This window comes from Sciurus carolinensis, chromosome 10 (assembly GCF_902686445.1).
Source record: "Sciurus carolinensis chromosome 10, mSciCar1.2, whole genome shotgun sequence".
NCBI classification, from domain to species: Eukaryota; Metazoa; Chordata; class Mammalia; order Rodentia; family Sciuridae; genus Sciurus; species Sciurus carolinensis.
The window spans coordinates 103,034,514-103,060,198 of record NC_062222.1 but is presented as its reverse complement, the minus strand read 5'-3'; the positions used below and the strand labels follow the sequence as shown (position 1 = coordinate 103,060,198).

General features: G+C 32.8%; 1 protein-coding gene across 1 annotated transcript in view; it reads right to left on the bottom strand.

The window, feature by feature from the left end:
- Positions 1 to 25,685, bottom strand: part of Gabra2 (gamma-aminobutyric acid type A receptor subunit alpha2) — a 140,157-nt gene that overhangs the window by 43,391 nt on the left and 71,081 nt on the right. Inside the window, 4 exon segments of the mRNA XM_047567518.1 lie at positions 10,285 to 10,437; positions 11,458 to 11,601; positions 15,966 to 16,048; positions 17,989 to 18,209. Coding sequence (XP_047423474.1) covers positions 10,285 to 10,437; positions 11,458 to 11,601; positions 15,966 to 16,048; positions 17,989 to 18,209 — 601 coding nt within the window.

Below are 25,685 nucleotides of genomic sequence, written 5' to 3'. Positions count from 1 at the left end.
ATCCATTTAAATTAGGATGGATTGATTAGGTCATAGGTTTTATAATCTAATCATATTACACCTGAATATTCCTGCATTAACACAGAAGCTTTGGGTAAACATAATATCCAAACTATAACAGGTAATTTTTGACATTTTTCTTTCTACTGGGTACAACTGAGTGAGGATTGAAGATATTGATGTCATTGGAAGAGATAAGAGTGGATTTCTGGAATAATGGTCTTAATCAGGTGAAAGGGGATGACACATTCTGGTGCACAGATGAATGGGTTGGCTACATACAGAAACATGCTTAGACATGCTGTTGAAAGCAGCCTTCAATTCTGCTTTCCATTAGCAAAGTACTTCACCTCCACTTTCAGGGAGGATATAACAATGCACACTGGTTCAAGGAATGGCCTGTAATTCAAGCCATGCTAACAAATATGTAACTGGTCAGGCACGAGCCTGTGAACTGTCTAATCAATAAGATTCACTTATGGGATTTCAGCATAGGATAAGCATCTAAGATGTTCTTTCTTGTGGATACTTATATATACAAGTTCATGATTAATAACAATGACATGAACAGGCTTAAGACAATTTGACTTGGATTTCATTTCAATTTTCAACTAAAGAAGTTTTTACTAAAACTGAACCAACACTGGTATATTTTGCTTAGATAATGAAATGTTAATGATTTAAGAATTCTTCTCAAACAAAACCACTGATAATATGATGTCAAAGAAGCTGTATTTCTGCCCGTAACTGTCTTATCCAGAGGTTCATAGAGTTACTAGCTCCTGAAATTGGTTCTCTTGCAATGTTATTACCATTATTCAAACTAAAACAAGATTTGACCATCCTTTAACTGTGTCATGACAAAAAGAATAATAAAGTCAAAATAATAGCATATATTTACATAGCACTTACTCTGTGGATCAGATTTGTACTAACTGCTCAATATGTCATGAATCTGAGCACATACACAAATTTCTCAAAAGTACCTAATGAGGTAGATATTATATTAACACAGTATGATGGAGGATGAAACTAAGGTACAGGTAGGTTAAGAAACTTACCAGAAATCACACAATTTCATAATAAAAGAGCCAGTACTCAAACCAAGATACTCTGGCTCTAGAACTTAGCTCTAAATCAGTTTGTAGCTTGCAGAGCAACAGCCATTTCTTTATTGTGGCAGAAACCACAAGCTACCAATGTAATATGAGCTCAACCCAAAATACTATACCACTAAATTTACTCAAGTTGGCAATTACTCAGACCCTCCAGTTATAAGATCAAGTTAGACCACTATATTGGGAGGGACATCTGGAAATGCTGATTATATGACAAGCAGAAAGCTAGACATTTTCTACCCTTCTTTACTTCTTCCTGTTTCTTGGAATATGAATCCATGACTACTCTAAGGGCTGGAATATTAACAGACTTTTTGGCCTATGAAGTAAAATCATAAGCTAAGGACATCAAAGAGGGAAAATGGGGACTAAGTGCCTAAAGCACTTAGTGTTGCCATAGTAGTCTTGGGCCATCAGCTTAACCCTTTTACATGGGAGTATATTCAAGCCAGTACATTTGTGTTCTCTAATATAAAAGTCAAGTGGAATCAGGAAAATCTATGTAACTACGAAGAAAAATCATCAGTCCAAACACATTCTCTTCAGAGTTTTAATTATTCCAAAATTTATGTAAGACATACTGCTAGTGTCCTCACATATGCCTTGAACTTTGTATGCAATAAAGCATTTGAACTCCCTGTTCTTTTTCACCAAACGCCTACATCTAACGGATGTCTGCTATTTGATTTTCGTTTTAATGGGAAAAAAAATTGTCTGCTATACACTGACTATATAATAGTGAGACGAAAATACAAGGAAAAATTCATACACATTTATCCAACAATCAAAAATGATTTGGCTTCAAATATAAGGATAGTAATTTACAAATTCTTCACAATTATTTCTAATTTACAGAAAGCTCTGAAGAATGTCAAACAACTGAAAGGACCAAAATCCACAATTTCATAAAATCAGTTGTACAAAAAAATGAGATTCGTATATTGTGAATGCATTGTTTACTCTCTCCAGCCTTGAAAGCACAACACCCAAAGAATAAAGTAAAAGTTTTCCCAAGTGCTTTCTTACACTGGCAGCAGAGAGCAAACACCTCAACGTGAAGGGAGTTATGTTTGTTTCCTGTTCAAGGATGTTTGCAAGCCTCTAGAACAGTGCTGACAAATAGATGCTCAGTAAGTATTTGCCAGCGTAGAATGAATAGGGCACAGCCACTGAGAGGAAGTCAAAGGAGGCTTTTATCAGTGTAAGATGCAAGGGCAGTCTCTTTGAATTAATATCTTTGAAAGACATCAGGCTGGGTCAGTATAACCACAAAATAAATACAATGTACAAAAAAAATGAATAGAAAAAAATCCAATATAATGGAGCAGAGTCTATCATATCAAGGGATGTACACACAGGCAAGTTTCAACTTCTTCACCTAATCTCGTTTGCTCTGTTTTTTTATTCTGTTCACATCATGAAAGCCAGAAAGACCTCAAAAGTTGAAAAAATCAGCATCTGTCTCTGAGTATACTAATTTCTTAACAGTAGCAGTTTTGTTTTGTTTTGTTTTTCTGTCTTTTGTTTTGTCTCCCACGTGGGTAGATTACCCAAAGCCTTGACCAGGGGAAGGGCAGATGTTATAGTGATCTTTCATCAGGGAGAGAGGCTGAAAATGTGTGTGTGAAATTTTTCAAGCAGAAACTTTGCCTAGGTAATTGCTGGGTATCACTCAGATGATGTTCATGCACACAATGAAGTAGAAAACAGAGCAGAGTGTCTAAGTGTGTACAATAAGGAAGTTGGATAACTTCCAGGTCTATTTCGGGCAGGTCTTAGCCTTTTTGTCTTTTCCTACTTTCGGCCCCCACAAATATACCTACATTCAAGCAGAGTTAAATTTATAACAAGGTTTACACAAAATAACTTGTACAGTTCACACTAACAATGTTTTCACCACCTAATAGTCTCAATATACTTTAAAAGTATGACTTTCCGGTTCTTAAGCCTGTATTGTAAACAATGCATACAAAGTTTACTCATGCAAATAGGGCCTGAATTCTTAATTTTACATTATTTTTACCACCAATGTCTAAAATCATTTGTACATATATTGCAGTTAAATCTGGCAGTAGTCTTGATACTAACGCCTTTTGCTGACTCAAAGTTAAATATTTATCTGTTTATCTCTCTCTGCACTTGAATGGGTAAAATCTTCTTTTGGCTTCTTTTAAAATAGGCATCTGTGTGGTTATGATAATATCTTTGTCTTTATTTACCTTGATGCAATATTTCATTTTCTGTATAAATTTTGTTGAATGAAGAATGAATTATTTATCTAACTTGTCATATATTTACATGTTAGTCTTTCTGGGATATCGCTTCTGCCCCAGTAATTTCTTTTCTGTTTTTCATTACTACATAATTATTCTCCAAAGGTTTTTCCTGTATTATTTTTGCTCTGAAAATTGAAATACCGTTATTTTCAAGTAATCTGGAAACTTTCTGTTGTTTTTTGTTACATCAACTTTTGTCTTTGAGTAAATAATTTGCAAAATTTGAATAAAGATTTATCTTAGTCTAAATACTGAAAAATCAATGATATGAAAATCCAATACTATTTTTTCAATTCATGACTTTTCACGATTACTTAACTGAAAGTAAATTCACATAACATACAATTAACCATTTAAAAGTGTATAATTCAGTGGTATTGAGTGCATTGACAATGCTCTGACACCATTATCTCTCTAATTTCAAAATGTTTTTAATCACCCCAGAGGAACACCTTTCTCCATTAAATAAGCATTTTCTGTTCCCCAATACCCATCCACTGGCCTCCAGTCTCCAGTTTAGACTTTCTCTCTCTATGAACTTATCTATTATGGATAATTCATAAAAAAGGAACAGTAACACATACAATGCTTATTGACTGGTTTCTTTCATTTAGCATAAAGTTCTCAAGTTTCATCCATACAATATCACGTGTCAGTACTTGATCTTTTGTACTGATAAATAATATTCCATTATGGGTGTACACTACATTTTGTGTAGTCATTCACCTGATGATAGAGATTTGAAATATTTACACCTTCTGACTACTAGAAATGATATTATTGTAAGCATCTATGTATTTCTTTCAGTGTGAACATATATTTTCATTACTCTTGGAGACATACATCTGGAAGTGAAATTTTTTCTGAATCATATGGTCATTTTTTTTTGTTTAACTTTGTGAGAAACTGCCCAACTGTTGTTCATAGTGGCTGCACCATTTCAAATTCCCACCAGCAACATATAAAGGTTGCTATTTCTCCCCATCCTGCAACACTTCTTATTTTCCATAACAAAAATAAAAAAAAATGCTATTGCAGTCATTCTAGTATAAAATGTATTTTATTGTGGTTTGAATTTGCATTTCTTTAAGGACCCAGGACACTGCAAATGTTTTTGTATGCTTGCTATTTCTATTTTTGGTGGGAGGGTAAAGATGATCCATGATAACTGTTCTGCAAATATTTGATAGAATTCACCACAGACACCTTTCGTTTCTAGATTTTTTGGGAGGTTTTTAATTACTCATTGAATCTCTTCATTATCATAAATCTGTTGAGATGTTCTATTTCTTTTTCCCCCTCAAGATTACTAATTTATGTTTTCCTAGGTCTGTTTCCATTTCACCAAGATTATCTAATTTGTTGGTACGTAGTTGTCATATTACTTTCTGTAAGGTTATTAGTAAAGTCTCCATTGATTTTAGTTTTTGAGTCTTTCCATTTGTTTCTTAGTGTAGCTCAAGGTTTGTCAATTTTGCTAATGTTTGCAGAGAACCAACTTTTGGATCTATCTACTCTCACTATTCTTTTTCCATTTTCTATTTATTTGTTTCTGCTCCAATCATTATTATTTCTTTTTCTCTGCTGGATTTGTTTAGTTTGCTCTTATTTTTCTATTTTCTTAAAGTATAAAGATAAGTTATTGATTTGAGATCTTCCTTCTTTTTTAATGTAGATATGTATTACTATAAATTTTCCTCTAAGTACTGCTTTCACTGAATTCCATAAGTTTTGATATGTTGTGTTTTTATTTTCATTTGCCTCAAGGCAACTTCTGATTTCCTAAGTGAATGATTATTTTACTAATTGTTAAGTGTTTTATTGGATTTCCACATTTTGATGAATTTTCTGATTTTTATTCTGTTGATTACTAGAATCAATGCAAAGTGTTGAGAGAATAGACCTTATATAATTTCAATTTCTTTCAGCTTAATGAGAATTGTTGTATAACTTTGAATATGGTCTCAAAAATATTTCATGTGTTCTGTGTAACTAATTTTGTTGGGTTGTGATTTCTTTTACCTTCTTTTATTTCACTGAATTTTCAGTGTGTGTTTTATTATTATTTTTATGGTTTGCATATGAGGTGTCCCCCAAAAGCTCTTATGTTAATGAGGAAGTGAAATGATTAGATTATGAGAGTTGAACTTAATAAGTGGAGTATTCCATTTGATGGATTAATAATTTGAATGGATTACTGAGTGGGCAGGTGGGATATAGCTAGAGCAAATGGGTCACTGGGGGTAAGCTTGGGGATTATATCTTTTATCTCCAGCTCCTCCTGCTCTCTCTCTCTACTTCCTGCTTGCCATGAACTGATAGCTCTCCTCTGCCATGCCCTTCCTCCATAATGTTCTGTCTCTCCTAAAGCTCAAAGCAATTGAATCAGCTGACCATGGACTGAACCTCTGAAACCGTGAGCCCCAAATTAAACATTTTCTCCACTAATTGTTCTTGTTAGGTATTTTGATGCTACTAATAAAAGCTGTCTAACACAGTCATTTTCACTATTCCCATATTAGTTTTTTTATAATTGTGTTCATCTCTTTGTTAAACTTTTTTGTTACCAACTCCTACATGTTCTATTAGTACTTCTAAAATAACTTTCTCTTACAGATACAATCTCTGAAGTTTGATATAAGTTTTATCTGACTTTGTTCTGCTTTGTTGTATACACAACAGTAGAAATGTATTTTTTATGCTTAGAATTGAACATATTCTTATTTTCTGATACTGTTTCTTTAGTGAATTTAACACTGAAGAATGGTCCATTGGCACAGATAATTTAATTTCCTCTCCATTCAATTATGTGTGATACATTCATCATATATTTTATAGCATTTATGATGTTCCAAGCTCTATGGTAATAACCGTATGTAGAAACTCTCTGAAGAGTGGGACATGTAGGTAAACAGAATAAATGTAATGAAATGTGATCAGTGTCACAATATTAACATGTAAAGTACCACAAGAGAAAGATGGAAAGGACACTTTCTGAACTCTTTGGCACATTGATGGGTGAAGATATCAATGTATTAATATATCATACTACCTTCATGTTGAAAATTATGTATCAATTCAAATTGAAGATCATCATTCCCTTAAATTTCCTACAAAATCTTAGAAGTCATAAGTTGAATTGATAAATATAATGTCAGTATAATGTTTATTCAATGTACAGCTTTTAAAGAACTATATATTATGAATATTCCTCTATGTAATTAATTGATTATTCAAGTATCAATTTCTTATTCACTGAGCACAAAATATTGAATAAAGCATGTATTTGGAAAGCAACCAACTTACATAAAACACCATGTAAATATTTCAATTGCTCTGCAATGAACTAGAATGATTGATCATAAGCTTGTGATATTAGTGCAAAAAAATGACTAGCATTATAATAATAGGTGTTAATAATCCTAAATTATATTTTATTTTGCAGATATATCCTGATTTAAATTTCATATTTGAAATATTTCTAATTTCATATATTGGTTAGTACATTTTAAATGAAATATTATTTTTTTATTCCATTCTCTCCTCTTATCCTACTTATTTACTATATACACGTTGGGTTTGTTTAGTTCTAAAACTTTCCCATCAAATGTAATCTGCAAAATGTTCTGCTATAAGAAAGGGCTGGGCTGAGCTCAGCAGCAGAGTGCATACACATGTGTGAGGTCCTGGGTTTAGTCCCCAGAACTGAAAAACAAACACACAAAAAAGTTCTGCTATTACTGCTATATGACTTGTTTGCAATTTTAACACATTATACTATGACTTGAGATTATTTATAGTATAAATAATGTTTATAATTAGTGTTATAATCTCTAATAAAACTTGTTCCTCTAATAATAAAAGGTGTTTTTCCAAGATTAAGAAACATCTGTGTGTTGGTTAAATAATCAGGCAAAGACTTGGAATGAGTGAAGAAAGTACTAACACTGCCCATTTGGGATGCTTTATTCTAGGCGTAGAGAGGCACAATTCCTTCTTTCTGTCCACCCAACTCCATCCCAAGCATTTTATTTGGTAATTGTTCATCAGAAATTCCTCCTCCTCCTCCCATGTCCTCCATATTTTTCTTCCTAACTCTTCCCCCTTAAAAGAGAGTCATGAAAACAGCATAATGTAGTTGAAGAAATGTAAACTTTGGAATAAGATTTTGCTTCAAGGACTTGGGGAAGATACTTCAAATTTTAAAGACTCAGTCTTCTCTCTAAAAGGGAGATGCTAAATTCTACTTCTTGGACAAAATAAGAAGTAAAGAAGTAGGTAACATGCCTAGCATTTAGTTTTGGCATAAGGTAGATTACCCTGCTTTTCAAATATCCATGTTAATCATAATATATTCATGATAATTGTGGTTTAACAATAACAATGACTCACATGTCTCTTTTGACACATTAATCTTTCTCCTCTTCAAATGTTCATGTGTATATTCAACTCGTTCTTTTTTTATTTCTCATTCCCACTTTAATCTGTTTTTAGTTCATTAGCATTGGTAAGCTTCTACTACTCAAATTCATTCAATGCAGTTTGTACTTATTTGTATTGATATAATAGTATATATTCAAAATGACCATGTGCATGTACATGTATGTGATATTTAAATTTTATTTTTTCTAAGTTCCTTTCTACTTTTCTGATCGTTCCAGGTTTCTCAAATTTTCTAAATCCTGCCACTTTCATATTCTTAGGGATGCTGTCCTCTGATTTTTCATTCACCCACCTAATTAATCTGGGAGATAAATTCTAGATCTGTAAATTCTTTGACCTAGTAGCTAATGAATACCGTAATTTTCAACAATCCCTACTATTCATCTGTGTTTCATATCTTTATTTCTGTTGGTCTACTAGAAACCAAATTGACATTACAAAAAGTTCAAAATCCACATAACTCAAACTACATTCATTTTCCCTTATTTTTTCACTCTTTCCTTTGCTTGTATTAATGGCAACATTATTCACTTAACATGGCCAAGAAAAAACATAAATATTATTCTAAATTATTCTTTTTTTCTGTAGTTGCTATGTATTTCACTAGATCTATTGGTTCTCTTCTTTAGCCTCCTTTCACCCTACCCCCTCCTTTGTTGCTCTGACTTCTTAGGAATAAAAACCATGTCTTATCTGGACTATGTCAATAGTCTCCTGACTTTGCTCCCTGCCTTGGTCATTTCCATCTTTCTACTCATCTTCCCCAAAGACACCATATCTTCCTAAGTACAAATAGGATCATATTAATGGTTAGAAGAATATCTTTAGTTTGGCAACATAGATAAGGTCTCCAGAAAGCAATCTACCATACATCATAGTGCCTTTGGCTAACAATATTGTGCAGTATATTTAAAATTTGCCAGGTGGGTAAACTTACGTCATGTTTTCTAAACCTCCCACACACACACATACACCAATAGTAATAAAGGAGGTAAGAAGAAACTTTGGTAAGCAAAGGATACATCTATGGCCTTGATGGTGATGATGTTTTCCCAAGTGTATATTAATTGCCAATCTCATTGAGTTGTATATGTTATGTATATCTTTTTATATGTCAATCATAATTCAATGAAGTAGGTAGAAAAAAAAGAATAGGTAACAACTGTATAGCATTTGTTAAATGACAAACATTATTTTGAGAGCTTACTGATATTATAGCCTCAAAATACTATGGTGGTTTGTATATCCTATAAAATAAAAGCACATTCTATTAATATCACCTACTAGGCCATTCTAACAGAGGCCTCAAACTAGCTTTCTCTGGACACCTCCACTGACACAGAAGTAGCTTATGGTCACTGAATATACCATGTTCTTACATCCACAATGTCACTGTACCTCTGCTCTTTTTTGGCAAGAATTCTTGCCCATATTATCTGCTTGGAAAACTCCTATCCATTCTTCAAGACTTGGCTTAGATATTCACTCAGTCAGTTGTTCAATGAGTTCTTATAGGGAGGATACATTTTACTATTTTCTATAATAATTTGCACATGCTTTTTCTATAATGACTTTACCTTGTATTTTCATTATCCCTTTTCCACTTATTCTGCTGCCATATAGTATACTACGCTTTTTGAGTGTAAGTACTATATTTAATCTGTATTTGGACCTCTAAAGTCTGGTAAAGTGTCTGACAAAGTAAGTTCTCAATAAAACTTTACCAAATAAATGAATAGACTAAACATATTAAGGTTATCTGCTTGCTTATAAGTATGCTCAGTCTAATTCATATGTCCCCAAAATAGGAAGCAAATTCCTTCACATGGTTTAAATCACAAATTGAACTTTAATATTAAGTACACTAATGAAATGAAGAATCCCTCTCTCTCTCTTATTTAAAATACAAAGGTAATATTTCTTCATCTCAAAATAAAACCAAAGTAACATAAAAAGCACAGAAATAAGCTATTCCATACTTGAAATTTGAAACTTCCCCTGTCTGGTGTCAATCAAGAAAATCAGACACAATAATGGAAATAAATGAAGTCTCCTGCCATCCCTTTTCTAACTTGAAATACTAATATCATATTTTTTCATCTAAAAACAAAAGAAAAGCAAAGGAATTATAGATATATGGCACTATCATGCTCTGAATTAAAACCTCTGAGAATATTCTTATATGAACATGAAGACAAAAGTTAATGAGCAATATGATTTAAAAGAAAAAATATTGAATGCATTTCTGAGGTATTAGAGTACAGCTTATGTCCCTTATTAGCAGTTGACACTATTTTCCCTCTGCTCCTCATCTTCAATGTGAAATCAATACTGCCGACCTCATGCTTCACAAAGCATTGGTGTGAGAAGGAAGAAGGAGAACGTTTTGGGGAGTACGCTTTGAAACATAATGTACTGTACCATGACGTGTGTAGTTATTCACTCACCAAACACAGTTCTTGCAGGCACAGATTCTCTGTTAAGCCAGAATGACACTTGGGAGAGAATGACAGTCATGATGCAAGGCAAATAGGTCTGAATCACAAAATACCCAATTTTTCTTTTCAAGTGGAAATGAGCTGTCATTACAGTATATTCACCTGGAAGAAAAATTTAAGAAGCTTAAGGAACTGTAATAGTCAATAGTTGGAACATTTTGGAAATGGAAAAGATTCTAGAAAGAATAGTCCCTGATTTAAAAAAAAAAAAAAAAAGATCACATACATATCATGAAAACTATGCCTACTTGAAATCCCTCATTAGCACTGCAAATTTCTTCGTTATTAGGAAATTTGCATTGCATGTTTTTTCTTTGGGTCATGCCTGCTGACCAACAGAATTCAGAATTGAAAAGACTCTCTTCCAGGGGATTATCTTACTTGCTCTGGTTTCTTATCCTCACTGGTACTAACTTTGAGTTTCTGCTATGATAGATCTAATTAGGTCCTCACTGGCTCTTCAAAGTATTGATCTCTGGCCTCATCCCTGAGACTGGTCTTCTAGCCCAGATTCTCACTTCCAACCCCACCACCCATTCTGGATTTCTCTCTGCTGTGTGTCTGCTCCAATTTGCTTCAGTCAGTTCTATGTGATCCTTGTAGCTACCTTCCCTTCTTCTCAGGGTTTTAATTATTGCCAGATGTAAGGTAATTAGTTCAAACAGCTGCTATTTTCTTAGATGAGGGTGGCCCTTAGAGAGAGAATCAGTCTTTCAACACAGGCCAGTAGTAATTATCCATAAATCAGAGATGAATAATCATAAATTATCTAGAATAGAAGGAAAACAATCAGAAAAGAGGGGAAGTTGTCATCACAGATTTGGAGACAAATGTTAAAACTGGTCTGAGAAGACACTTTTTGAATATGTAGTATATTTTAGGCCAGTGGTTCTGAAACTTTAATGCACATATGAATCTCCTTGGAATCTAGTGAAAATACAGATCTTAATGTAGTAAGAGTTGTAACCTAAGATTCTGAATATCTAAAAAGTTCCTAAGCAGTTTGAGCTAATAGTTCATGGACCTCAAGAGCAAAGGATTTTAAGTAATCTGACCCATTTCCAATAACTTTTACCTATTAATTTTGTAGGCACTAGTTTTTCTTTAGACTCATTTACTAACCTGTACTGGATTTAATTGTCTCCTTTCCAATTGATTGGCCCAGCAGATCATATTGATTTAACCTGGAGCCATCAGGAGCAACCTGTACTGAGTCAGATGCATTGTAAGTCCAAATATAAGTGACCTCTGAGGTTGTATATGCATCTGTTGGAAATCAGAAAAAAATCTTAAGTACTTTAATAAAAACCACCTATAGAATAAAAAAAATCAAAGGTTGTATATTTTATATAATCACTTTTTATTAAAATAATATTTAAAGAGGTCCCATTTCATGACAAAAATAGGTGCTTGAAGTTTACAATTTTAATATGAGGTGTATGAAGCAGACCAACAAACACAATCATAAGAATATGAGATCATTTTCATTGTAACCACTTTAAAAGGTGAAGAGCAAACTTCTCTTTAGAGTCTGCAAAAATCATCAGGCTCTTATATTGTTGCCCTTAGTCCCAGGGTGGCAGATGAAGACATTGTATTAAAGAAGTCTACCGGAATAGTTTATCTAGAAATAGTAATCACTTAGGAAATAAAAATCATAATCCAAAATTATGTTGCTTTCTGAACATAAAAGCAACTTAGTTAAGAGTCAAATGACTTAACTATCAAATGACAATGCATTTCATTAGAAGAACGAGAACTAATTGCAAGACATGTAAAATAAATCAGAACACTGTGTAGTTTAAATACATGGCAAACTTTTAAAAACTCTCAGTTTTAAATTAATTAATACACACAAATGTCACTAGACTACATTTTTATAGCATCCCAGTTAACCTATGAATTGACAGAAAGAGACAAAACAGAGACCAGGTAGAACTGTATGATTTATTAGGTCAAGGATGCAGAACTTGAAGAAGTGAGATGACTGCAGAGCTAGGGCACAGGCGGCAGAGCTGGTTTTAGGCTTCTGCACTGGTCCTTCCCTCCCTCCTGCGTGTTCTGTTAGGGAACAGCTGACCTCTCCAGGCAGGAAGTCTCTCCACAATTGAAAAACCATAATTTCTGATCTACCAATGATTTTTTGAAGAACTTTTATGAACTTTTGCTCATGTGAATGCTTAGAAATAAAAGTTACTCGTCCTTGACAAAATTCAGCATCACAGTCACATTGTCAACTGGGGAGTAAAAGGCTCAAGTGTCTCTGGAAATACCTCTGCCTCCAACCCTCCAGGACACTGAAAATTCCATTTCTTTGCATGTATAAGATACTTCCCTTAATACCACTGTGCTGGGGTGGTCCTGGTGCTGAACATGATCCAAGGTCTATAATCACAAATGAATTTCCATTCAAGCATCAGTAACAATACTGAATATTTATGAGTTTGTGTCTTATTTATTATGTGGCCTTTTCATGACATATTTCAATATTGTCTGGTTTTCTGAATGTTATTACTAAATGTTAATATCAGTGAAATACTGTTTTCATTACACATTCATTCACCTACATCCACAAGAAAATTATATGAAAGAATTTTTGAAATAGGATTACAAAATATAAAGATATATATTTCCATGTTACAGACTTCAACAACAGATATTTATATAATATTGTAGATGAATGAATTCTTGTTATTCTAAAGTCCAAATTGCTTAATAACTAATTTTAATTAATCATTAATGATTCCACTGATAAGATCACATAATAACTCAGTATTATAGTAACTAGCAGCCCACTTGCAGATCATCATGTGACTTTTTTCTTTCTTCCATAAATATACATCGTGTCCCCCTCGTCAAAATCATTTCAAATGTCACAAACTCAACAGATTAAGAAGATACATTGCCTATGTCACTTTATATTAGAGGATCTTCAGGTTATTCCATAGTTATGAATCTTAATAAATTATGAAGTTTTTAAAAGTAATTATAATTGATTTGAATTTGAGTGTTAATTTTTGACATAACTAAGAGAAACAAATGCCTATAAAAGTGTTTCAATTCCTAAAGAATTTGTGAGATACTCATGGGCAGGGATTAGGGTTCATGTCTACAAGTAGCTTTCAGTTTGTTAATGTTATATTGATAAATAAACAATATTTTAATTATGTTATGAAAGATGCAGATCTGGAGAAGAGCTTGAGTATTTTTCAGAAAATGACTGATCCTGCCTATATCTTTTAAAAAACGAAGTCACTGCATTGCATTAATTCAACAGGGATCCACTGCATTTTATTTTTTAGATTTTGAGTTTGATGAGAAAACATAAAATGGAAAATTGTGCAATGCAGATCAGAGAGGCTTTCCTGGTTCTCTAACATCATGCTTCTCATTGAAGCATAAAGAAAGAGAAGGACACTTGAACAAAATTGACTATAAATTCTGCCACTAAATTAGACTTCCATAAAATAATTTTATTTAATTTTGTTAAATAACTCAAATTTGAGACATGTTTATGCACTATACAAATGCATACTGACTGTTAATATTTGGTAATCAAGCACAATACTCCCAAATCACTTTTATCTAGTAACTTTTATCCTAAAAGAGGATTTACAATGTATTTTTGGCTAATACATAGAATAATCCTAGACTTCCATTCAGAAAGTTTTAAATCCAATGAAACAAAGAAGAATACAAAGATGTGAGACAACAGGAATAAAACAAACACAACTGAATTTAAAATTGTAAACATGTAGAAAAGATGCTTCTTTTATTTGAAGACAACAACAAAGTCTCAATATTCATTCATTTTTGTGGGTGGGAAGGACTTGTAAGTAAGCAAGGATTCAATGACCCGAGGAAAAAGTCACAGCTCCTTCTGCCAAATTTTGCTGTGTCAACATGTTAAGGTTTGACTTGGCTCTTTGGTCTATTATTCCACACTGGTGTCCATACTTTTAACACCTATGGATCAAAAATCTACCATACACAAGGATAAACAAGAGAACGTGCAAACTTTTGTTCAGTGTGTCAGTATATAAATGTGAAGAAAGCAAAATGAATAATAGCTATTTAAACAGGCAATGCTTAACAAAAATTTTGTGTGTTGACCATAGATTGTCTGGATACAGAAACCTAAAATCTCAAGCATGCAATATTCCACTACTCTGTAGCTGTACTTTATCAGAGTTTTAAAGTTCACATAAAATATTTTTGAGCAAATTTACTTTAAGTACTGAGACATCACATCATTTATAGTTGATGTCATAACATCAATCAATACCTTATCCACTGAAACATGCCTTTCCTTCTTGTATCATTGCAGGCTCTTGGATAAATTCTTTCTTTGGTATGAAGGCTTTTGAAATTTCTCTTTAATGTCTCTTATGCAATGCAGATAAGTTATTCTCTGATGCATCTGCTGTGGTTTTCTCAGCATTGTGTTTACATTGTATAACATGATTGACTATCTTAAATAAAGTTGGAAGAAATGGCAGTGTTGAAGAGATGGTTTCCATGACAATCAAGAAAGCTTATGGTTTAAAAAGGAGGAGATTCTCAAGAAAAATTGAGAATGGACACCTTTTATAAGAATGTACAGAAAAAACAAGATTGAACCTCTCACTCCATGAAACTATGGTGATCAAAATAATTAGAGGGTTTTGCATTCATATTAACCACCATTCTTCCCCCTTTCTTTCACTGGACAGCGTCTGTGAGGAGAAGGCACACTCTTTGGTCATACAAATTTTTAATCAGGTGAGAGCATTGTCTTGTTGTATGCAGCAGAGGAAAAAATAAAAGAAAGACCTAAAACTGTTTTAAATGAATGAACAAAGATGGAGGTTCCAGAAAGAGAACAGCTTCTAAAAAGATCTGAGAAGAGGACATGCTCACACAAGGGAGAAGCTGCTTAGCTGGGTTCATGAGTTTAATTTGAATCTGCCTGGAGTGTCATGTGAGCCTAGGAGGCAGATTTGACCTTCCCCCTTTTCCATTATTCCAGGAGTGTGCATGCTTCAGCTTGACATACAAGATATAACCCAGGGACCTAAAGAACGGCCAAAGGCACAAAGCCTTTTTTGAAATGTTCTAAGAACAGAAGGTGCCTGTGTGTAGCAATCCAACTACATCATCTTTAAATTTATTTTAAGTAAAAATATCCCTTCCATTATGTAGACAGTAAAAGACAATTACACAGACCCTGTTCCTGTGCCTGTCCTCTGCAGCACAAGTGAGGGAAAATAAATAGAATCTATCTTTTGCAATTCATTCTTAGATAATGAACAAATTACATTTTTAGAGTATTCTAGCACTAGAAAAAGAAATTAACTTATGGCCCTCACTTTAAAGGAGCTCCTGGTCTAGTTTTACACATGTACCAAGACACATGATGTTCCTTATCAGCATTAAAAGAAATGACAATTGAAGCACCATGATTAAAATTCTTGAGAGTACCAAGGGTTAGCTGATTAGTTCCTGGAGGACAACCAGCATTTCTTTTACTACAGCATCTTACTGGGCCATAAGCATTTCATAACATCAGAAGAAACTATACAACTGAGCAACACTGCTGACTACCACTGATATTATTGACCCAAAGCATATACTTTCATCCTTGTACTTACAGCTGCCAAATTTCAGAGGACATGAATGAGCATCCATTGGAAAATCCTCCAAGTGCATTGGACATTCAGCTTGAACTGTAAGCCTAAAAGTCAAAATTCCACTCTTTGTTTAAGTAAATTGGCAAGTCAAGAAAAATCACTCGAAAAGTCACTGTTGTCAATAGAGTTAATGATGAGGTAGGACTTTCATTACAGCATCATGTTAGGCTACTTCGCATTTAAATACTTTTTTTTTTCTTTCACATTTAGGAGTTCCCTCAGAAGACACTGGCATATATGAAATATGAACAAAATAACAATGGTTATTAAAGTCATACTTTACATTGCCAATTTCTACCCAGTAGTTTGCTATGAAGCAAAGAAATTTTATATGCATTTTTGAAGGGCTGTTTTCCATTAACTTAACTGTTAATATTTAAAATCTTAACAAATATTTAAAACTCCATAATGAAATGAATGCCATTTTTCCCATCATCTCATCAACAACAGTACTCAGCAAATATAAGAGTTCAATATTGGTTCAGAGGAACTCCCTTCAAAAAATGCCAATTGTAAATGAGTATCATGCTGTACATAGACATAAAGATGTAAAAGTAGAAACGTATATATATGTATTCACCTCCTAGAAATATCTTATTGATACTTATTCATGGTTATATTATGCTAACAAATTATGAAAGTCAAATACATTTTCCTGTATCTAAATAAAATATATATCATGATAAAGAATAATCACAGGATTTTTTTTTTAATAAAACTTCCAATTACTCCATTTCACATAAAGGTAAAATGAATGGAGTAGCTCAAAGAGAAACTCAGAATGATCTGTCTCAACTAAGCAGAGCAATCGTGGCCAATGATTTATACATGACATATATTTTTAAGAGAATATTTAAATATAAGCCCATCCAATATTTTCTAAGCTTTTGTATGGTCTGTGCCTATATTTTGCTTAAATACAAAATTTCTAATCATTGATTTAACCCATAAGAATGAGTGACCAAAGTGCAAAGTCATCTGAAAATAATGCAAGACTCAGGGAGAGAGACAGGAAGAACAGCTAATAGTTCCATTTTAGGTAATGGCCATCTAGCAATGAGTCCTCAAGAGTGGTTTCTTTCCAGATCAAAAACAGTACAGGGCTGTATTACTGCCCTTCTTAAATAACTTTCACATCTGAAACTGAGCACTTGCTTTGCATATGAAATGAATAACACATCAAATGCATGGAATACAATGTCTGCATACACAATGTTAACAATTATCCAGTCTTCACATCCTTAAACATTAACTTTTCATTCTGCATCATTTTACTTGCTTTTTCTTTCTTTCATAATACAAGTAACTTATTTAAAATATTAATGAGAATAGTTAAAATGGAATAGCTGTTAGAATCAACAACTGTGTATCTTTTGATAATTTCATTAAAGGTTGTACCATACGAAATTGATGCTGTATGAATTTTTTTATTACAAAATGGCAATTTCACATGGCTCAGTCCAGTACATATGCTTATAGTATTCAATATACTTATAAAACTTAATAATCAAAAACCCTTAAATATTTTTTCTAGGGAAGCTTCATAATGGGGATCCAAATATTAAACTAAGTTAAATGATGCTTTAAAAATCACTCAAATTTGAAGGAATATGAATATAGGATAGTTGATGGAATAAGAAAATGAAATTCCATGCTGGTATAAACAAAATTAAAGGCAAGGTATTAAAACTGTACTTAATTCAAATGCAGTGTTGAAGAATTAATAACCAAAAACATAAATCCTCAATAACTAAGGCAATTCTTAAGTTTGAAAAATATTGTGATTAAAATTGAATTTGTAAATATTATGCTTTATATATTTTACATATTCTAGCACATATTCTAGCATTTACAAAGCATGTAATACTTTAATAATCTGTTAGAAATAAGCTCAACTTGTGCTAATATCTGACAACTGCATTGCCTGGGGGTTTAATGTATGGACTTCTCAATATCATATGCCACATCAAGCCTAGAAACATACCTCATTGTGTACAGTAGAGTCCCGTCATCCTGGATTCGAAGCAGTTTATTTGGCATTGTCATATTATGAGCTACTGACTTTTTGCCATTGTGAAAGAAGGTATCTGGAGTCCAGATTTTGCTAGCCATTAAATTGTTAAGTCGAAGGATATTCATAGGTCCTTTAAATTTCAAACGTTCATCTTTCCATTTTTGCCGAAAGAAAACATCTATTGTATATTCCTGAAATACAAAATAGCATTCTTTGAAAACAAAAAAATTTTAGATACAATAGGACACTACAAAATTTCCAACAAATATAACAATTTTAAATAGTTCACAGAGCACTATGTTGAGAGAAGTAAATTTTACCTCCAAGGATTATACCTTTAGCTTGTCAATAAATGTTGCTACTTTGAATGGGATAAATATATGGATTTACAAACTTAGCTACATAGTCTTTTGAAAAGAAAATTTTAAAAATGGACTGTATCTGGCCTCTTTCAGTTGAACAAGATCTCAGACTTATAGTTTAAAACTTCTTGGAGAGGGCATATGCTTCTGCAAGGTCTGGGTAGGTTGTTTCAGCTAGATTATCCCAAGAAAAAATGGGCAGGTAGATTTCCTAGGAGCAAAAATGAATAAATAAGAAGAAAGAAGGAAGGAGGAGAGAGAAAGAGAAGTGAAATGACTTTTAAGCACATTGTAGATCTGTATGAGTCCTCATTTCCTGTTGCCAAAGAAACTGTAGAATACCATATTTCTTTTTAATCCTTAAAAAAATATAGTGAGATATCATATTGTTAACAAGAATGTAATAGGGAATGATGATTTCAATAGTTTATTTGTGAAATTAGTTTTAACATAAGTACTTTACCAAGTTATTAGAACCCCAAAGTGTGAATATTTTGTAATACATGTTCTCATGTTAAAATGTATTTTAAAATATTTATAGAGACTAGCTAGTGATCAATTTCTCTATTATCATTCTCCAGTCCTTTAATTTAGGTGAACCTCTGTCCCTCTTCTCTTTTCTTTCCTGTTACACTTTCTTTCCCCCCAGGTTCTTAAGGGAATGTATGCATGTTAGACGAAATACACAATTCATAATTGTGATTAATACTAACAATCTATTAGAAGTTAAAATTTTGGTCAATGTATGTTTGCACACTTGCATTATAAATAATTAAAAGTCAATTAAATGTAAATGTAAATTTCAATTATATACCCAAGATTAGAAATTCCAAAACTATCCTTTGAGCACAAAACCAATCATCACGTATTTGGAAATAAACTCCCCAGCAACTGGCAATTTCACTTAACTGACTATTTTTTTTTTAAAAAGACACATTAAAAGGGCCATATGATGAAAACATCATATCATTTGCACAAATTTGAATCAGGTGATGATTCTCAAGGATTCATCAAAATTTGAATGGGTGATGATAATAACAAGTATCAGTCACAGACAATAAGTTGTAGATGAATAGTAACTCTGGGCTATGCCTTTAATCCTGGGGAAAATTTAATAATCAAATCCATCTTCTCTCCATGGCCTCTTTGTTTACTTTTTAATGTTTAATTCTATTTAAATGGAACCAAAAGAAGAAGAAAAGATTAAAAGGTATTTCTTTGCACTGTACGTTTCTCTTCAAGTATTTCTTTCCAACAGTGGCCCCTCAAATTCCAGCCTAAAACAATATATGTGGTGACATTAATTTTTCCAGGCTAACTGAAGATGTTTTAAAATTATGAAACCTGAAATTCAATTTTTCTATTTCTGTAAAAGTAGAGTAAGCTTTATCTTTTTCTGAAGCTACTGATACGGCAGTCATTTCCAGGAGACCTACCACATAGGACATTCTTGAAGTTTCAAACAGAAAAGTTTCAGGCAATCTCTTTCTAAAACTTGTTTTCAGGAACATTATTCATCTTTGAGTCCTCACAATGCCCCAAGTGCGCCCTGTCAATCTCCTGACATGATCTGTATCTTTTAATCCCCCTCCACTAGGCAAACTCATGTTACCAGACAGCCAACTTTAACAGTCCACACTGCATGCCATTCCTTAGTGCAGCAAGTCCTCCCGCTGCCTGCACTGGGAACTCTACTTACCGGGTTGCTTCACCTGGGTTGTGGGGGAAACAACTTTCTTTGTACCTTTATAAAGCTCTCCACTAGTGTGATGTGGTTTAATTGCAATTTAATTGTTCCTCTACTGCCCAACTATCTTGCAAATATTTAAGAAAGCCACCCTACTTTCACTTGTACTTTTCAGTTTTATTTTCAGAAACATAAGAGTATGAAGATTATTACACAAAACTTGCAACCATCACCTAATTAAAACATCACAAAGACTGGAGCCCTCCTTCCTTTACTCCTCCCCCTACTCCCTAAGGAAAAAATTATTTTGAATTTGGTGTGTATCATTCCCCTACTTATACTTACAAATTTACAACATAAATAAATTTACTGTGTCACATTGTAAGCGTTTATTACATGGTGTGAGACTGTGACTATTTTTCTGACATTTGCCATTTTCCTGGAACATTTTTAAGACTTATTTGCCACAATGTATCCAGCACTTGGCTTCCATTTCATTGTATTGAACACTGTATTGGAAGACTATTTCACTAGAGAGTCCTGTTTTCCTTGTCCTTCAATATTTTCTCTATTTTCAGCTTGTCACTGTCATGAGTGATATTGCTGTGAATGTTCTCCTTCAACAATTCTAGTACAAAGGTATTAGAATTACTCTGGACCAGAGGTCTACAAACTTTTTCCATGAACAGCCAGTTAATAAACATTTTAGGATCTATGGGCCTATGGTCTGTATCACAACTACCCAACTCTGCTATTCTAGTGTGAAAACTGAGACCACAGTACCCCTGTGGATCAGGATGGCTATGTTCCAATAAAACTTTGTTTAAAAAATAAGCGGCTGACAGGATTTGTCTCTTAAAGTTGAAAGAGTGCTGAAAACTATTGAAAACTCAGTACTAGGGAGTGCAGAAGCCAGAATGTAATGAGTTGAGGAGCAAACAGGGTTCAAGTGGGTGAAGAATAAAATCCTCTCCTTACTTCTAAATTTGTAAATGCCAGTAAGGGAGATCAGAGTTCAAGCAGCAACTAAATTGACCACTGCCCTACACTAAACCTACTAGTGGAATTGATGAAGTTTATGCACCTTTAAAGTAACCAGATGTTATCAAATTGAAATCCTTGGAGGTATGTAAATTTATATTCTCACTAGCAGTGTAAAAACTTTCTCGACAACTCGGTATAGACAAGAGTATTTCAACTTATCCATTATGGTCAGTGTAAAATGGTTCCTGGTGATCTTATGTGCTTTTCTCTGTTATGAAATTTAATACATGTTCATGTTTATTAAAAATTCTACTTTACTCTTTTATGAATTGTCTGTTCATTTCATTTACTCACTTTCCTTTCAAGGTATCTTTTTTTATTGAGTAATGGAAATGCTTTACATATTCTATATACAAACATTTCTGAAAGAACACATAACTTAATATGAATTATCATATCAATATACTAAATGTCATAACTGTATCCTGAATATTTCTTTTCAAGATATAAAAATTCTTTCTGCTTCTTACATTCTGTTCATTCACCTGGATTTACTATGTATGACGGATGATAAAGGTCTAATTTTATTTCTTTTCAAATGGAAAATCAGCTTTACCAGCACCATTTATTGACTTGTTCATCTTTCCCCAGATATTCCATGGCATTTCTACCATGTATCTAGTGACCATGTAGTTATGAATCTGCTTCTGGTTTCTATTTTTTACATTGTTTGTCTATCCCCAAATCAATTTCAAAATCATGATTACAAAGTCATATAAGTTTGAATTCATAGTATTTTCAATATTATCCAGATGAAGATATTTGATAATTTAAATTATGGCTTTTCTTTTTTTATACTAGAAACATTGTGAACCACGAGGGGTTGCTTTTTGGGTTTTTTTTTCATTATTTCCAAGTGTACTGATTTCTTTTGTTTATATTTTTGTCATTAATCTTTAATTTTACTTCAGTTGTAATACGACTGTGTTCTGTAAAATACCAATTCTTTACAATTTATTGAAAATTTCTTAAGAGACTCATTGAATCTAGCCATCTTCATTTTTTAATGAGAATTCAGTTTATTTGCATTATTCTAATTACTAATACTAGACATGTTCCCAGGCTATATTATTTTTAGTGATGACAATTAAAATGATGAAAATAGAAGATTTAACACTTATAGATTTCACATTATTAAATGATGAAAATAAATAAGAGGAAAATTAAGGAAGAACCATAAAAGAAAACACACACACACACAAACACACACAGCATGCACACACATTACAGAAAATATATTAAACTCAAAGAAAATTTTGGAAGATCAACAATGACATACTGCTAAAAGATAATTGTAGAGGCCAGAATGTAATGAATAGAGAAGCAAACAGAAGGTTCAAGTTGGTGAAGTACTCTCTCCCTTTCTTAAATTGGTAAATCCCAATAAGGGAAATTGGAGACGTCAAGCAATAAAAAAATCTAGAAACAGTTAGATGTTGCTGTGTAATAAAAAGAAAATTCAGTAGCTTAAAATAATTATCATTTATTATGAGCTCAGAAGTCATGAGACTAATATTGGCAGATCTCATCTAGACTCAGTTTGTTCTTAGCTGGATTTGTTCATGCATCTGTGGGTCAGAAGGCTATTGGCTGATTTGGGTTGCCATTCTGTAGGGACTCCTGGACAATTCAGCTTGGCTGACAGTGTTTCTCTTCTTCTTCCAGGGACCACTGAGCTAGCCTGAACTTCTCTTTCTAATGTCGGTGGCAGAAGTACAAAAGAGCAAACCCAAATATACAAGCCAATTTCAGGCCATTGCATGTGAAATGATTTTTAATATCTCATTAGCTAGAATATCTCACATGACTGAATTGGTTGACAGTATAAGAGGTGACCCCACCTTCAGTGGGAGGCATTACGAAGTTCTTATGGTTTGGATATGGAAAGTCCCCAAAAGTTCATGTGTTGAAAGGATGGTTATCAATGCAGCACGGTTCAGAAGTGGGACTTTAAGGCAATAATTGGATCACAAGGGATTTGATCTCATCAGTGGATCCATCCTCAACCATTTGACAGATTAATCAATCCACTGAGAGCAGGATGGACTGGAAGGTGGAACCAAGCTGGAGGAAGCAGATCACTGGGGGTATGCCCTGGAAGGGTTTATCTTAGGTTTATCTTATCCCCCACCCACTCCAACCCAGTCTCTTTCCTTCTGAACTTCCATGAGTTAGAAGCTTATCTTTGCCATGATGTATCTGTCATGGAGCCAGTCAACCATGGATTGAACTTCTGAAACCAGAAGCAAAAAATTAACCTTTCCTTCTCTAAGTTGTTCTTGTCAGATATTTCAATCACAGTAATGGAAAACTGACTAACACAAAAGTTAAATGGGAAAAGGTGTGAATAAAGAAAAGATGAAGAAATGGAGCCAGCATTCCATGTTGGCAGCCTAGCACACCAGGCCTCTATAAGAGAAAACTGAGATGTTGGTAACTGAATAGAGTTTGAGGACCTCTGAAACTTCAATGAAAATCACATGAGTCTAATAACAGGGAGGCAAGCATATAGATTAGTAACTATAATCAACTACCCTGTACTAAAGTTTACAGCAAGATTTTATGCAGAATTAGAATAATCAGTTTAGACCAGTGGTTCACAAAGTGGGATGTGTACATTCATTTAAGTGTAGGCAGAAAAAAATAGAATTTTAATTTTTATAAGCATTCTTTTCTAAATATGAGGTAAATGAAGCTTTGCAAAATGATAACACACAATATACCATATATAAGATAAAATAATGCGATATTGGCATTCTCACTGTCCACAAGTAAATTAAAATCATGGTTTAAGGCATCCTTAGGAATGTAGGGAGCAATACTGGAATGACTGAGTGATGCTTCATTTATTTGCTCTCAATGGACTGTGACTATGCCCAGTCAGGTGCATTTATAATACTTAGTGTGGATTAGATTAACTCTAATGAAAATGGGAAAATGGTTTTAAAAAATTACTATTAAGACCCCATGGAAGAAAACAATAATTACACAGCATGAGTAGAAAAGTAAAGAAAGAGTATAACTATGTCCAATGTGGGTCTTTATTAGCCATATGAAGAATAATGAACTAATCAACACTAAAATATTCTGTAAAACCAAACTTAAAATGAGATTATTAAAATAGGACTTTACATCTATTATTATAAAGATAATCTTAAGTATTGGATAACGATAGTGTGTGACTCTTGCAAATAGCAAGGCGTTTTAAAAAGCTAAACATCCAGAATGTGAAGAAAAACATCTAAAATGGGTGAATGAGTAAAAAAAAATTAGAATCACAATTCAGGATCTGTTGACAATGATGTGTGTCTTAAATATGACCCATATATTTTCAGTTATCACAGTTATTAGAACAAGTATAAAATAATGCAAATTTATAGTCAGATATTTGAATTGCTTTACATCATAAAATACTTAAAAATAAAAAGCAAAGTTAAGTAAATTAATTATATAATACTAAAAAACTGAGTGGAAAAGTAGAGTTATTTAAAATTTATTATTTACTAAAGTAATTATTTTAACATTTCATTCCTTTCAAATGTTTACTTTGTACTTTATAATATTTAGACATGTTAAGAAAAAGTTTCTATGTATGTACATAGAAATAAATAAAGTTGTTTCACTAAATTTTGTATGCTTTTGCTTTCTAGATTAAAAAGGCGAAGAAAGAAAACATTTCAATAAAATAACATTCATTGCATCTTTACTATGAACAAGAATTTCCAAATAAATTATTTGTATTTGATTTTCTGAAACACTTTAAAAACACATTTTCTCAGTATCTGAAAGGAATATTCTTGACATTTTCTTAAAATTAACTTCAGGTTTTCTATAAGTATATAGTAATACAATAATTACTTTATTTGTGCTTTACTAGGCAATTACCAAAAAGTACAAAGGAGCAAAACTTCTATAAGGAATTTCTAAAAGAAATAAGTAATAACAATATTAATTACATACACAGTCAAATTAAGTAAAAAGTTAGCAAGAAACAACAACAAAAAAATAAGGACGAATTTTCAAGCAAGTCTCCTACAGCCTACATACAGGAGAAGAAAGAATGATTGATGGATGAAAACGAAGAGTTGAAAGATCCATATGTTTCAAGATTTGAAAAATTCCTTATAGGAAATTTAATCCAACTTCCTCCTTCTATTGATGTGGTCATAGATAAATTCAGTGAATTTCCTGTTTCCAAGATTGTTAAGAAATCAACCCAAACAAGGATACAGTTTTCAGTCCAATGATTTTTATCAGCAAAAAAAAATATATATATATATATATATAAAAATATGTATACAGATATATATATATGTATAGATTTATACTGTACCCCTTAGTGTTTCTTCCATAATTTGTCCTGCAAACAGGCAAATCAGGCTTTTCTTTGCACATCCTGTTATATAAACATGATTTCAAGGACATATTTACTTAGTGAAGGCAGCATATTCTTTAGTGCCTGACTTCATTAATTATAAGTCAATACATATAGACAATTTCTGAAGAATTATGTCTACTCTCTAAAACACAACCAAACTGCAGGACTGATCTTGGAGTGATTCCTTATTTACTTT